Source organism: Oncorhynchus keta, chromosome 2, assembly GCF_023373465.1.
Source record: "Oncorhynchus keta strain PuntledgeMale-10-30-2019 chromosome 2, Oket_V2, whole genome shotgun sequence".
In the NCBI taxonomy this organism is placed as follows: Eukaryota; Metazoa; Chordata; class Actinopteri; order Salmoniformes; family Salmonidae; genus Oncorhynchus; species Oncorhynchus keta.
Window position 1 is genome coordinate 29,882,859 of NC_068422.1, and position 13,056 is coordinate 29,895,914.

General features: G+C 40.8%; 1 protein-coding gene across 1 annotated transcript; it reads left to right on the top strand.

Moving 5' to 3' along the window:
* The first annotated feature begins 2,701 nt into the window (after positions 1-2,701).
* LOC118399051 (eukaryotic translation initiation factor 4E-binding protein 2-like) lies at positions 2,702-9,195 on the top strand. The gene is made up of 3 exons (XM_035794812.2): positions 2,702-3,038; positions 7,451-7,636; positions 7,818-9,195. The coding sequence occupies exons 1-3, from the start codon at positions 2,900-2,902 to the stop codon at positions 7,847-7,849; spliced, it is 357 nt and encodes a 118-aa protein (XP_035650705.1). The 5' UTR covers positions 2,702-2,899; the 3' UTR covers positions 7,850-9,195.
* The last annotated feature ends 3,861 nt before the right edge of the window (positions 9,196-13,056 follow it).

Sequence of the window (13,056 nt, forward strand, 5' to 3'; positions counted from 1 at the left end):
TTCATATATCCTTATGTACATGTTCCTTATCCCCTTACACTGTGTATAAGACAGTAGTTTTGGAATTGTTAGTTAGATTACTTGTTGGTTATCACTGCATTGTCGAAACTAGAAGCACAAGCATTTCGCTACACTCGCATTTAACATCTGCTAACCATGTGTATGTGACAAATACAATTTGATTTGATTTTGATTTGATTTGATTTGGGCTGATTTTCTTTTTGTAGTCCGTGATTGCCTGTAGACCCTGTCACATACTTCTAGTGTCTGAGCCGTTGAATTGTGACTCCACTTTGTCCCTATACCGATTTGGGGTTTAAGAAGTCAATGAGAGAAGTGGTATAACTCCACCTTCATGAAAATGACAAACTCACATGTTTGAACTTTCTTCAAAAACAACTTTATATGGAAGGAGTGCCTGCATATGCTCAGATCAACGCGAGGCAACCATTAGACCTGATGAAGTGTTAGCTTGCCAACTTCACCATTACATCACCTACAAGCGTGATTGGGGATTTCTATTGGAGAAGCAGTTTCTGCCTATCTTCATATTGTATGGTCTTTGATGATAGCTTGGCTATACATGGGGTACCTGTACCGAGTCGATGTGCAGGGTATGAGGTAATTGAGGTAGATATGAACATATAGGTAGGGGTAAAGTGACTAGGCAGCAGGATAGATACTAAACAGTAGCAGCAGCGTATGTGATGAGTAAAAATAGGTAATGCAAAGAGGGTCTATGCATCTATTGGCTATTTGCTATTTGGTTAATTATTTAGTATTCTTATGGCTCGGGGGTAGAAGTTCAGGGTCGGGTCCTATTGGTTCCAGACTTGGTGCTTCGGTACTGCTTGCTGTGCGATACCAGAGAGAACAGTCTCTGACTTGGCTGGAGTCATTCAACATTTTTAGGGCCTTCCTTTGACACCGCCTGGTATAGAGGTCCTGGATGGCAGGGACTCTGTAGTGCCTTGTGGTCAGATGCTAAGCAGTTGCCAAACCAAGCAGTGATGCAGCCAGTCAAGATGCTCTCTATGGTCCAGCTTTAGAACTTTTTGAGGATCTGAGGGCCCACCCATGCCAAATCTTTTCAGCCTCCTGAGGGGGAAGAGGTGTTGTCTTGCCTTCTTTACGACTGTGTTGGTGTATGTGGACCATGTTCATTTCTTAGTGATGTGGACCCCGAGGAACTTAAGCCTCTTGACCCGCTCCACTACAGCGGGTGGAGACCTCGATAACAGCATTTCCGGCAGTTAAATGTAACAAAACAGTATTTATAAAAATATCTATATTGAATTATTAGTGTGTAACTACTGATACTGCAGTTCATTTGTAAGAGTTTATCAATGAGTATGTTTATATGCACTGTAATAACTAGACATTAAACTGATTTTGAAAGTAGGCATTTTATTCAATAGTAATGTAAACACCATACTCTGTTTATCTTAATCGGCGTAAAATCTTAATTGAAGTAAGCATAAAACACCTGCCTGGTTTTCTGATCTATTAGGACATGCGTTCCAGCGCTGCATGTGCTAACACCAACCGAGCGAGCCTCCCTCTTTAGCGCGAATTAAATTAGTTCAGAACAACTGAATGTATGCGTTGTATAACGTTTCTATGCGAAAACTACGTCTATGTCTGAACTCGGAATAAAATATGCTTCCCAAAAATAATATGGTCCCTGTGGTAGAACGTTAATTTAAGTTGATTATTCTCTGCATTCATCAAAGTGCCATCAGGTAGCCTGATTTCAGATGTGTCCATGGAAACAGAATTATTCGGGAAAGCATGTAAACATTTTAATCAAACTATTATATTAATCGGACTATCCACCAAGGGCGTAACTTTGGTTTTAGAAGTGGGGGGGACATTATTATTTATTTTTTATCCCGTCGGATAAACACTCCAAATAGCCTACCCTACCAGGACAAAAATGCAATTTTAGAATGTGGGGGGTACATGTCCCTCCTTTCCCCAGTGAAAGTTATGCCCCTGCTATCCACAATAATAGCATTATTGTATGCATGTAACCATAGGCTTTTTGCAAACCAGCTGAATATAAGTCAGGTCTCCAACCCATTATACTGTACATTTTCTTCAATATGGGAGATATCATGATATGTTTTATCTTGATAACATATGAATCCACTAAAACTCTGTGTTCTTCTGCCATAAATCAGACTTTAGTTTGTTAAATGTAGATCACGTGCTACATGGAAACAGTAAAGCAACATTGCCCTGAACCAGAGAAGAAGATGCACTTTACCTCAACAATTCTTTTTACAGTCTATGGCAGAAATCATCAACTACACTGAACAAAAATATAAACCCAACATGTAACATCTTGGTGCCATGTTTCATGAGCTGAATTAAAATATCCCAGAAATGTGCAGTTTTGTCACACAACACAATGCCGCAGATGTCTCACTTGACATATATCTCTCTATTATGTGTGGGAATACTTTAGAACAGATTTCCAAACTTAAAATCACTTGGATCTGATTTGCTGAAAGAAAAAAAAAAAATATATATATATACTTTCGGGGGGACCAATAAAATCACCTGCGGGCCGCCAGTTGGCGAACCATGGTCTATATGGCCTCAATCTACATCAAATAACTTTAAAAATATATATATAATACTTTTCTTTCTAAACACGTGTGGTGGCTGTCGTCCATTGACATCATATCCGGTCTGCTTGTGTTGTTGTTTTTTCTGCCTGGCGGAGGGAGTGGGGATGTACTGACGGCTGGGTGGAAGAGAGGAGCGACAAGAAAGCCTTGGGAAGAGATAAAATAGAGAGGGAAAAGGCCCTGGGTTCCACCGTCCGTCAGGTTAGGCATCAACCACCTACAGATTGCAACACCGTCTGACCAGTCACTAAACCGGGGGTGAAATGTCGTCATCTACCAGTCGTCAGCTTAGCGAAAACAGGGCCATTCCAACCAGGACGGTGTTGATCAACGATAGAACGCAGCTACCTCATGATTATTGCACCACCCCTGGAGGCACTTTATTTTCAACTACTCCGGGAGGTAAAATCAACCCGAACCGATAAATTGTACCTTATTACTGATATGTGTGTTTAAGCAACTGTCGCCATTTCGCTATGCACTGTCGTGCATTGTGGCCTACAGTAGCTAGCATGTCAAGGCATCCCCAAGCGTTCAAAAACAAAGGTTTACCCGGACCCTGCCGTCACCTTTGGCAATGTGATTGGTTGGTGTTCAACGCAATGATTCTGAGTCATGGTGGCTACATTTGTAACAGTGCAATATGTTATTTATTACAGTGCCTTCAGAAAGTATTCAATCACCTTGCCTTTTTCAAATACAATTGTTACAAGGTGAGATTAAAATGGATTTCAATGTCATTTGAAAATGACAAAATACTCTGTTAAAGTGGAATTCAATTTCGAATATAAAAAAATAACTAGATATACATATTATAATGAAAAATAAAACATATCTTCATTACATAAGATTTCAACCCCCTGAGTCAAAACATGTTAGAATCACCTTAGGCACCGATTTATAGCTGTGAGTCTTTCGGGGTAAGTCTCTAAGAGCTTTACACAACCGGATTGTAAAATATTTGCAAATTCTTCAAGCTCTGTCAAGTTGATTGATGATCATCGCTAGACAGCCATTTGTATGTCTTGCCATGGATTTTTAAGCCGATTTAAGTCCAAAACCTTAACTAGGCCACTCAGGAACATACAATGTCGTCTTGGTAAGCAACTCCAGTGTATATTTGGCCTTGTGTTTTAAGTTATTGTCCTGCTGAAAGGTGAATTTGTCTCCCAGTGTTTGTTGGAAAGCACACTGAAACAGGTTTTCCTCTAGGATTTAGCCTGTGCTTAGCTCTATTCCATTTATTTTTATCATTAAAAAAACTCCCTAGTTCTTGTCGATGACATTCACACCCATAACATGATTCAGCCACCACCATGCTTGAAAATATGAAGTACTACTCAGTGACGTATTGGATTTGCCCCAAACATAACGCTTTTTATTCAAGACCAAGTAAAACAAGTTGCAGTTTTACTTTAGTGCCTTATTACAAACAGGAAGCATGTTTTGGAATTTAAAAAATTCTGTACAAGCTTCCTTCTTTTCACTCTTGTCATTTAGGTTATTATTGTGGAGTAACTACAATGTTGTTGATCCATCCTCAGTTTTCTCCTATCACAACCATTAAACTCTTACTGTTTAAAAGTCACCACTGGCATCATGGTGAAATCCCTGAGCTTGTTCTTTCCTCTCCGGCAACTGAGTTAGGAAGGACGCCTGTATATTTGTCGTGACTGCCTGCATTGATACACTATCCAAAGTGGAATTAATAACTTCGTCATGCTCAAAGTGATAGTCTATGTTTGCAACAACAACAAAAATATTAATTAATAACTTCGTCATGCTCAAAGTGATAGTCAATGTTTGCAACAACAACAAAAATATTAATTAATAACTTTGTCATGCTCAAAGTGATAGACTATGTTTGCAACAACAACAAAAATATTCACCTATCTACCAATAGGTGCCTTTTGCAAGGCATTGGAAAACCTCCCTGGTCTTTGTGGTTGAAATGCTTGACCCAGGACCTTTTTTACATTTTTAGTCATTTAGCAGATGCTGTTATCCAGAGCGACTTACAGTGCATTCATCTTAAGACAGCTAGGTGGGAGAATCTCAGTGATAGTAAGTAAAATGTTCCTCAATAAAGTAGCTATCAGCACTAGTGAGGGGGAAAGGGGTCAAGTGCAATCATTAGTTCACAAAAGCTTTTTTTTTACTTTACAGAAAATGTCATGTGTGGGGTACAGAAATTAGGTAGTCATTCAAAAATCATGCTAAACACTATTATTGCACACAGAGTGAGTCCTTGCAACTTAATATGGGACTTGTTAAGGACGTGTTTACTCCTGAACTTATTTAGGCTTGCCATAACAAAGAGTACTTATTGACTCACAACATTTCATTATTTATTAATTAGTCAAAAATACTTACCACATCTTTCCACTTTGACATTATGGAGTCTTGTATGTAGGCCAATGACACAAAAGCTCATTTTAATCCATTTTAAATTCAGACTGTAACACTCAGAAGGACAGCGAGGACAAATTCATTTTAAAAATTGTTCCCTCGTTATGTCGATCAAAACGCATTTATCTTATAATCACTACATAACAAAAGTTGTTTTGTCGAGATCACAAGATAATCAAAAGTACCACGCATCATCCATTAATTTGTTCAGATGCAAAATAACAACTTCATCAAGGAGCCCTATGGCTTTGTTGAGTGCAATGTGGGGCATTTGAGCCCTGAATGATACCTGACAGGGAGCCCTGTCTCCCAGGCTGTATGCCACCCCCAAGACCACAGTCAATCACATGCAAGGAACTACAGAGCTAACCTGGCCAGTATTGTGAGCTAGCTAGATAGTCTTGATACAGTGGGGCAAAAAAGTATTTTGTCAGCCAATAAATTCATTAAAAATCCTACAATGTGATTTTTGGGATTTTTTTTCTCATTTTGTCTGTCATAGTTGAAGTGTACCTATGATGAAAATTACAGGCCTCTCTCATCTTTTTAAGTGGGAGAACTTGTACAATTGGTGGCTGACTAAATACTTTTTTGCCCAACTGTAGCTAGCTTGTTATCTATGCTAGTTGTTAGCTTGCATAACTGATATGTGTATAATTTTAAGGGATGCTTCATGTTTGTGGGTAATATTTACATTGGGTGAGCTCCATTCCTGACAGGCTTATCCGATTAAATTTCAGCCAGGAAGCTGCCTTATAGGCTGTTTTTATAGGCACGGCTTATTGTAGATTAGCTGTGAAAGTGCTTTATAGCCATATGCATATCAGATCCAGGGGGTGAGCTCTATTCCTGGCAGGATGATCAGATTCAATAGCAAGCTCAGAGGCTGATGTCAGGATACTGCCTTGTAGGCTGTTTCATGTGTAAGGCTCCTTGCAGACAGCCTACTAGGTAGCATCCTGACTTATCAGCCTCTGATGCTTCTAATGAATCTGATCAGCCTGTCAGGAATAGAGAGCACCCAGTCTTGATCATTTAGATAATGCATCCTGACTGCTAATCTGCCTGCAAGGAGCTTTACCTATAAAACAACCTACAAGGTAGAATCCTGACTTATCAGCCTCTGAGGCTGCTATTGAATCTTATCATCCTGTCAGAAATGGAGCTCACCCACTCTGTACATTTTAAATATTATCTATAAAACATGAAGTGTCCCGTACAATTATAAACATATCTGTTATGAAAGCTAACAACCAGCATATATAACACGCTAGCAACCAGGGTAACTAGCTAGCTAGCTCACAAGACTAGCCAAGTTAGCTGCATTGTTGCTTCCATGCGGTTGGCTGTGGTCTTGGGGGTGGCATACAGCCTGGGAGACAGGGCTCCCTGTTAGGCATCGTTTGGGGCTTAATTGCCCCATGAAGGCATAAATGCCCCATGAGCTCTTGGCTCAAGATAAGGGACATTTAGCTTGTTAACATTCTAACTTATAAACTGATAATGAGCGCCAAACACATGAAAGCATGATGTTAGGATGAAATGTACCATCCCTTAGTGTAGCAATCAATAAAAACACGCGGTGATCCATCATGGGCTCTGCCTCCTCAGCCATACTGTCAATCTATCATCAATGCGTCTATTCCTATTTATAGGGTTAATCTTGTGATCTTGACAAAAACAACTTTTGTGATGTCTTGATCATGAGATAAATAAGTTGGGATCTCAACATAACAGGGGTATTTATTTTATTCATATGATCTCTCTGGACCTCTGTAGTAACACAACAAAATGAAATGAAAATGAAAAAGTGAAGGGGTGTGAATACTTTCTGAAGGCACTGTATGTAGTTACAATGTATTCATATATTCATACATGCATGGCTGGTTTGAGGAAGTATCTGAATTTCATTTCCTAAACAGTGCTTTTGCATTTAAATAAATATTGCACTTTTATTGAAATAATGTTTATACAAAGCTAATGCCTCTGCTTTTTGTTTACAGCTTCTTTTTTTTTGACGATACTGTAAACAATTATCCCAGCATCTGATGTAGTTGCCTAGGCCATGTTGTACATGACACGCCATCTTTTGATTAAAATGGGTATTTACAGTAAATATGTAACGAACTAAACAGGTTTATGCTATTCCCCTTTCGATTCACAGATTAGTGAATTGGTGCATCATTTTGTTTGTTTGCTGCCGCCATTGTAATGATGACATTTGCAAAAACAAGAAAACAGATGAATCGATGCAATATAATCAGCGTGTTATTATCGACATGATGGTTTACCAGTTCTTTAAAGCAGGTTTGTAATATATCTGTTGTTACTGCATTTCTATACATTCGATGGTTGTAACTAATATGTCACATATGTTATTAAATAATCACTCTCCTCTATCATAGGGACCAGGATCATCTACGACCGTAAGTTCCTATTGGACCGGCGTAACTCCCCCATCGCCCAGACCCCCCCGGCCCACCTGCCCATCATCCCCGGGGTGACCAGCCTCAACGTCCTGACCGAGAACAGAAGGAACGAGGCCAACAACCACATCAAACCCCACAACAGTCATGGCAAGACAGCCACCGGTCAGTGGGTGCCATATCCTCTGACTACTGAAGTCATGCCATACAACATGCTCTCTCTCTGTAGTCCATGTTAACCATGTTTTATCATGGAACCCCTGAGTCAAAATAGTAATAACAAAGGTATTACACCCCTTGCTTTAGAGTACAGATGACATTGTATTTGTGTTCTTGTGTTTTAAAGGTGAGGATGCTCAGTTTGAGATGGACATCTGACCTCACCTGAGGAACCACACCGGAACAACAGAAGAAGAAACAAACCTGGTTCCTGTGCTGTGTGCCAGTGGCTTGGCTTGTAGAAACCAATGTTGTGAGCTCTCACATCACTCACAGCAGCCATCTTCTTTCGCTCTCTGTCTCTCCATCACTGGGTGTGATGTATGTAAACCACGCAGATAAACTATACCATGTAATACGTTAACTGTACGGCCAACTTGGCCCCATACTGTGACTCTGTTTCAATGTCCATGCTAGCATACCACTTAGAATGAAGCAATGTATTTGACATGCATCCTAAGTGGTATGGTAGTGTGGATATTGGAATGTAGCCTGCATGTGTTGTTGCCAACTCATCTATCGTTGTCAAGCCATAGTTTGGCATGACAATGAAACAACACAAAGAGGAGTTGGCTACAATACAAACTGACTGGGCTACCAGGCTATGGCTAACCCTGAGACCTAGCGGAAGACTCTGCAGGTCTATTTGAATAGGTCTCAGGGTTACCAACTGCCGTATATGTATTGTATGTACTTCAGCCACACAACAAGGAAAAGAGTCTAAAGGTAACCAGAGATATTCTTAACCATTAACAAAATGTAGACGCCCAAGTCAATGCAGTAATCTAAACTGACCATTCTGTATTTCTGTATGTGTCCTTAATACCAGAGCACACTGTAAACAAAGCTGTCTTTACTGCTTTAGACATTTTATAATGGGGTCTAAGAAACTGTACAACATCTACTACTTGTACTACTTTGTAGAGCAAAGTACTGGCCTTAGATTGATGTTACTTATCCTTTTCAGAACCTTTGTCATTGTTTAGGTAAAATGTTCATAAAAAAAAAATATTGGATATGCTCTTACCTGCCTGTTTTGTAGTCCGTTAGTTACCAGCAATTAAACTCATAAGGGATGATGTGACTGATTAAATTCTGATTAGCTGAGAATTTCATTATCATTCCAAGCCTTGAATATCTATCCATCACCAATACAAGCCTGACTTTATGTTGTGTTTTGGGTCTTTCTGGTAAAGGATTTTATAAAGATTTACCATTTGGAAAACTTTGGCTTTCCGTTTGTGGTGATGGTTTGATAGATTTGAAAAATGAAAGGAGAAAATGAATTTCTATATTTCAGGCTATTCTAAATGTTATACATAATCCGATAATGACTAAATACATTTGAATTAGCTACATGAATGGTTTGCATTTTGTCGCAAAAGAGATTTGAAACTACAAACCTAACTGCTGTTCTAATTTGAATTAACTTCATTTTTTTTGAGAAATTTCAATGCCAGTGGACACTGTTACAGCAAGATCAATAAAGTTCCTTATGATGAGGATTATGCTGTTCTGCCTGTTTTGTGATCACATTGATAACAAAAGTACACGAATGTCCAACAAATTTGTCTTCTGCTTTATCCCATTCCCAACCCCTTCAAAAGACGGAGAGAGGAATATCCATACATCCAGTTGCTTTGAGCAGGTGTTGGAGATTAGAGTGTACACAGTATGTTCAATAAAACGAAAAGAAAGACTCCACATACTACAATCTATTTTCCCAGGTGTGTTCAATGTCACGCTTGGAGACACTGCATACATTGAAGAGTCTTCCTTTTCTTTTTTAATCACAGTCACAGAGATAATCTTCTCTTTAGATCATTTTTCTGAGAAAAAAACAAGGTAGTCAGTGATCTTCTAGTCAGAGCTCTAGAGATGGTGTTTCCGACTTTTCCAATTTGTATGATAGTTTAAAAAAAAGTCCCAGTCGGAACTCGTTTTTCCCCCGGAGTTTTCATTTGTCTTGAATGCACTGAAGTTTGAAGTCAGAGATTTACAAGTACTTAGTTGTTTTGATGCAGCATAGAAAAGTCTCAAGGCTTCAGTCATAACGGCGGCAAAAACAAAACAAAAAAAAGAGTTACAGGGGGCAGGTTAATCACGTCCGAATCGTCCTCTGGAAAAACAGACATGCTTGGGTTTGTCGCGTTCGAAACGACTGGGAACTCGGAAATCTCCGACTTCAGTGTGTTGAAGACAACTGGGAACTTGAAAAAAATGTTGCTCCGACGAAGAAAAATAATTTTGAACGGTCATCCAACTCGGAATAGTCGGCAACTCTTGCCTCTTTCTAGAGCTCTGACTTTCCGGTTTGAAGATCACTGGCGTCATGATTTGACCTCATTTTTTTTGTTCCCAGTTGTCTTGAAAACACCAATAATTAAATAACGGACATTTTAATAGTAATTACAAGTCCTCTGCAAATATGACACCATACGGCTATATGGGTAGTAGTTCCCCAGCCCTAGGGTCAGTTATTGAATAGCCCTGGTGTAGGATATTGTTTTGCCCACTAGGTGGTGGGCAATGTTAAGTGTTTCAAGTACAGCAAAAACTTTTGGTCATGTAGTGTATGTGGACACATGCTCGTCGAACATCTCAGTCCAAAATAATGGGCATTAATATGGAGTTGGTCCCTCCTTTGCTGCTATAACAGCCTCCACTCTTCTGGAAAAGGTTTTCCACTAGATGTTGGAACATTGCTGTGGGGACTTGCTTCCATTCAGCCACAAGAGCATTAGTGAAGTCGGACACTGATGTTGGGCAATTAGGCCTGGCTTGCGTTCAGCTTTCCAATTCATCCCAAAGGTGTTTGATGGGGTTAAGTTAGGGCTCTGTGCAGGCCAGTCAAGTTCTTCCGCACCGATCTCAACACTGTATATACCTCGCTTTGTGCACGGTGGCATTGTCATGCTGAAACAGGAAAGAGCCTTCCCCAAACTGTTTCCACAAAGTTGGAAGCACAGAATCGTTTAGAATGTCATGCTGTAGCATTAAGATTCACCATCACTGGAACTAAGGAGCGTAGCCCAAACCATGAAAAACAGCCCCAGACCATTATTCCTCATCCACCAATTAGGCCTGGCTCGCAGTCTGGCTAACGTTCTCCTGCATCCGCCAAACCCAAATTTGTCTGTTTGACTGCCAAATATTGAAGCTTGATTCATCACTCCAGAGAACGCGTTTTCACTGGTCCAGAGTCCAATGGCTGCAAGCTTTACACCACTCCAGCTGACACTTGGCATTGCACATGGTGATCTTAGGCTTGTGTCCGGCTGCTCGGCCATGGAAATCCATTTCATAAAGCTCCCGACTCGGTAGTGAGTGTTGCAACCGAGCACAAACATTTTTTACGCACTGCGCGCTTCAGCAATCGGCGGTCCCGCTCAGTGAGCTTGTGTGGCTGTCTACCACTTCGCAGCTGAACCATTGTTGCTCCTAGATGTTTCCTCTTCACAATAACAGCACTTACAGTTGACCAGGGTAGCTTTAGCAGGGCATACATTTGTTGGAAAGGTGGCATCCTATGACAGTGCCACCTTGAAAGTCACTGAGCACTTCAGTAAGGCCCTTCTACTGCCAATGTTTTCCTATGGAGATTATATAGCTGTGTGCTCGATTTTATACACCTGTCAGCAACAGATGTGGCTGAAATAGTCGAATCCACTCATTTGAAGGGGTGTCCACATACTTTTTTTTATATAGTATATATCCAAATGATGTGAGTGTGTGTTTTATGTGGATGCGTGTGTGTGTTTTATTTTGCTGTGTGTGTGTTTGTGCATGTCTGTTTTATGTGGCTGTATGTGTGTGTGTTTTATGTGGCTGTGTGTGTGTTTTATGTGGCCGTGTGCATGCACATTCACGTGCCACTGTCTGTAGCAACATAATCTCTGAAACACAGAACTAAAATCTTACGTAATTGCGCCAGATGCTACATTAAGTCCTAGGGGGAGACGTGTTAGAAAAGGACACTACAATGAGGAACAGATCCAGGGCGGTAGCTCCACCCCCATCTGTTCCCAAGTTACAGTCAAGTCTATGGGCGAAATATCCCCTCCCCTATCGGAATTTGAATGTTTTGAACACCTGCGAAATCATGATTTGTCCAAACGACCTTGTAAGTCATTGGATCCCACAGTCTATTGACACATGTTATGATTAAGCAGTAAGGCCTGAGGAGGTGTTGTATTTTTAAGTAATAAGGCCCAAGGGGGTGTGGTATATGGCCAATATACCAAGGCTAAGGGCTGTTCTTAGACATTACGCAACACGTAGTGCTTGGATACAGCCCTAAGCCGCTATTATAAGCTGGTTACCAACGTAGTTAGAGCAGTAAAAATACATGTTTTGTCAATCAGCATTCAGGGCTCGAACCACACAGTTTATAATGGGCATTATAAACTGGGTGGTTAGAGCCCTGAATGCTGATTGTCTGACAGCCGTGGTATATCAGACCATATACCACAGGTATGACACCCAAAAATGTTTTACTCTTCTAATTACGTTTGTAACCAGTTTATAATAGCAATAAGGCACCTCAGGGGTTTGTGGTATATGGCCAATATACCACGGCTAAGGGCTGCATCCAGGCACTTTGTGTTGCGTTGTGCATAAGAACAGACCTAACCCTATTGGCCATATACCCCACCCCCCGGAACTTATTGCTTAATTATGAACCAGGTGGTGCAAGCCCTGAATGCTGATTGGCGGATACGACAAAAAACCCTTTTTACTCTTCTAATTACATTGGTAGCCAGTTTATAATATCATTAAGGCCCCTCGGGTGTTAGTTGCATATGGCCAATATACCACGTCTAAGGGCTGTTCTTAGGCACGACCACACCCCCTCATGCCTTATTGCTTAATTCTAAACTGGGTGGTTCAAGCCCTGAACGCTAACTGGCTGACATCCGTGGTACATCAGATTGTATACCACAGGTTTGATAAAACATGTATTTTTACTGCTCTATTTATGCTGGTAACCAGTTTATATTAGCAATAAGGTACCTTGGAGTTGGTGGTTGAAGATATCCCTCTAGTGGTGTGGGGGCTGGGCTTTGGCAGAGTGGGTGGGGTTATATCCTTCCTGTTTGGCCCTGTCCGGGGGTGTCCTCAGATGGGGCCACAGTGTCTCCTGACCCCTCCTGTCTCAGCCTCCAGTATTTATGCTGCAGTAGTTTATGTGTCGGGGGGCTAGGGTCAGTTTGTTATATCTGGAGTACTTCTCCTGTCCTATTCAGTGTCCTGTGTGAATTTAAGTGTGCTCTCTCTCTAATTCTCTCTTTCTTTCTCTCTCTCGGAGGACCTGAGCCCTAGGACCATGCCTCAGGACTACCTGACATGATGACTCCTTGCTGTCC

Excerpts from the sequence above, each read along its gene's own strand:
- LOC118399051 (XM_035794812.2), top strand. The coding sequence starts at position 2,900 with ATGTCGTCATCTACCAGTCGTCAGCTTAGCGAAAACAGGGCCATTCCA. Across the intron at positions 3,039-7,450 it reads ATTTTCAACTACTCCGGGAG|GGACCAGGATCATCTACGAC; the intron begins GTAAAATCAACC and ends CCTCTATCATAG. Across the intron at positions 7,637-7,817 it reads TCATGGCAAGACAGCCACCG|GTGAGGATGCTCAGTTTGAG; the intron begins GTCAGTGGGTGC and ends TGTGTTTTAAAG.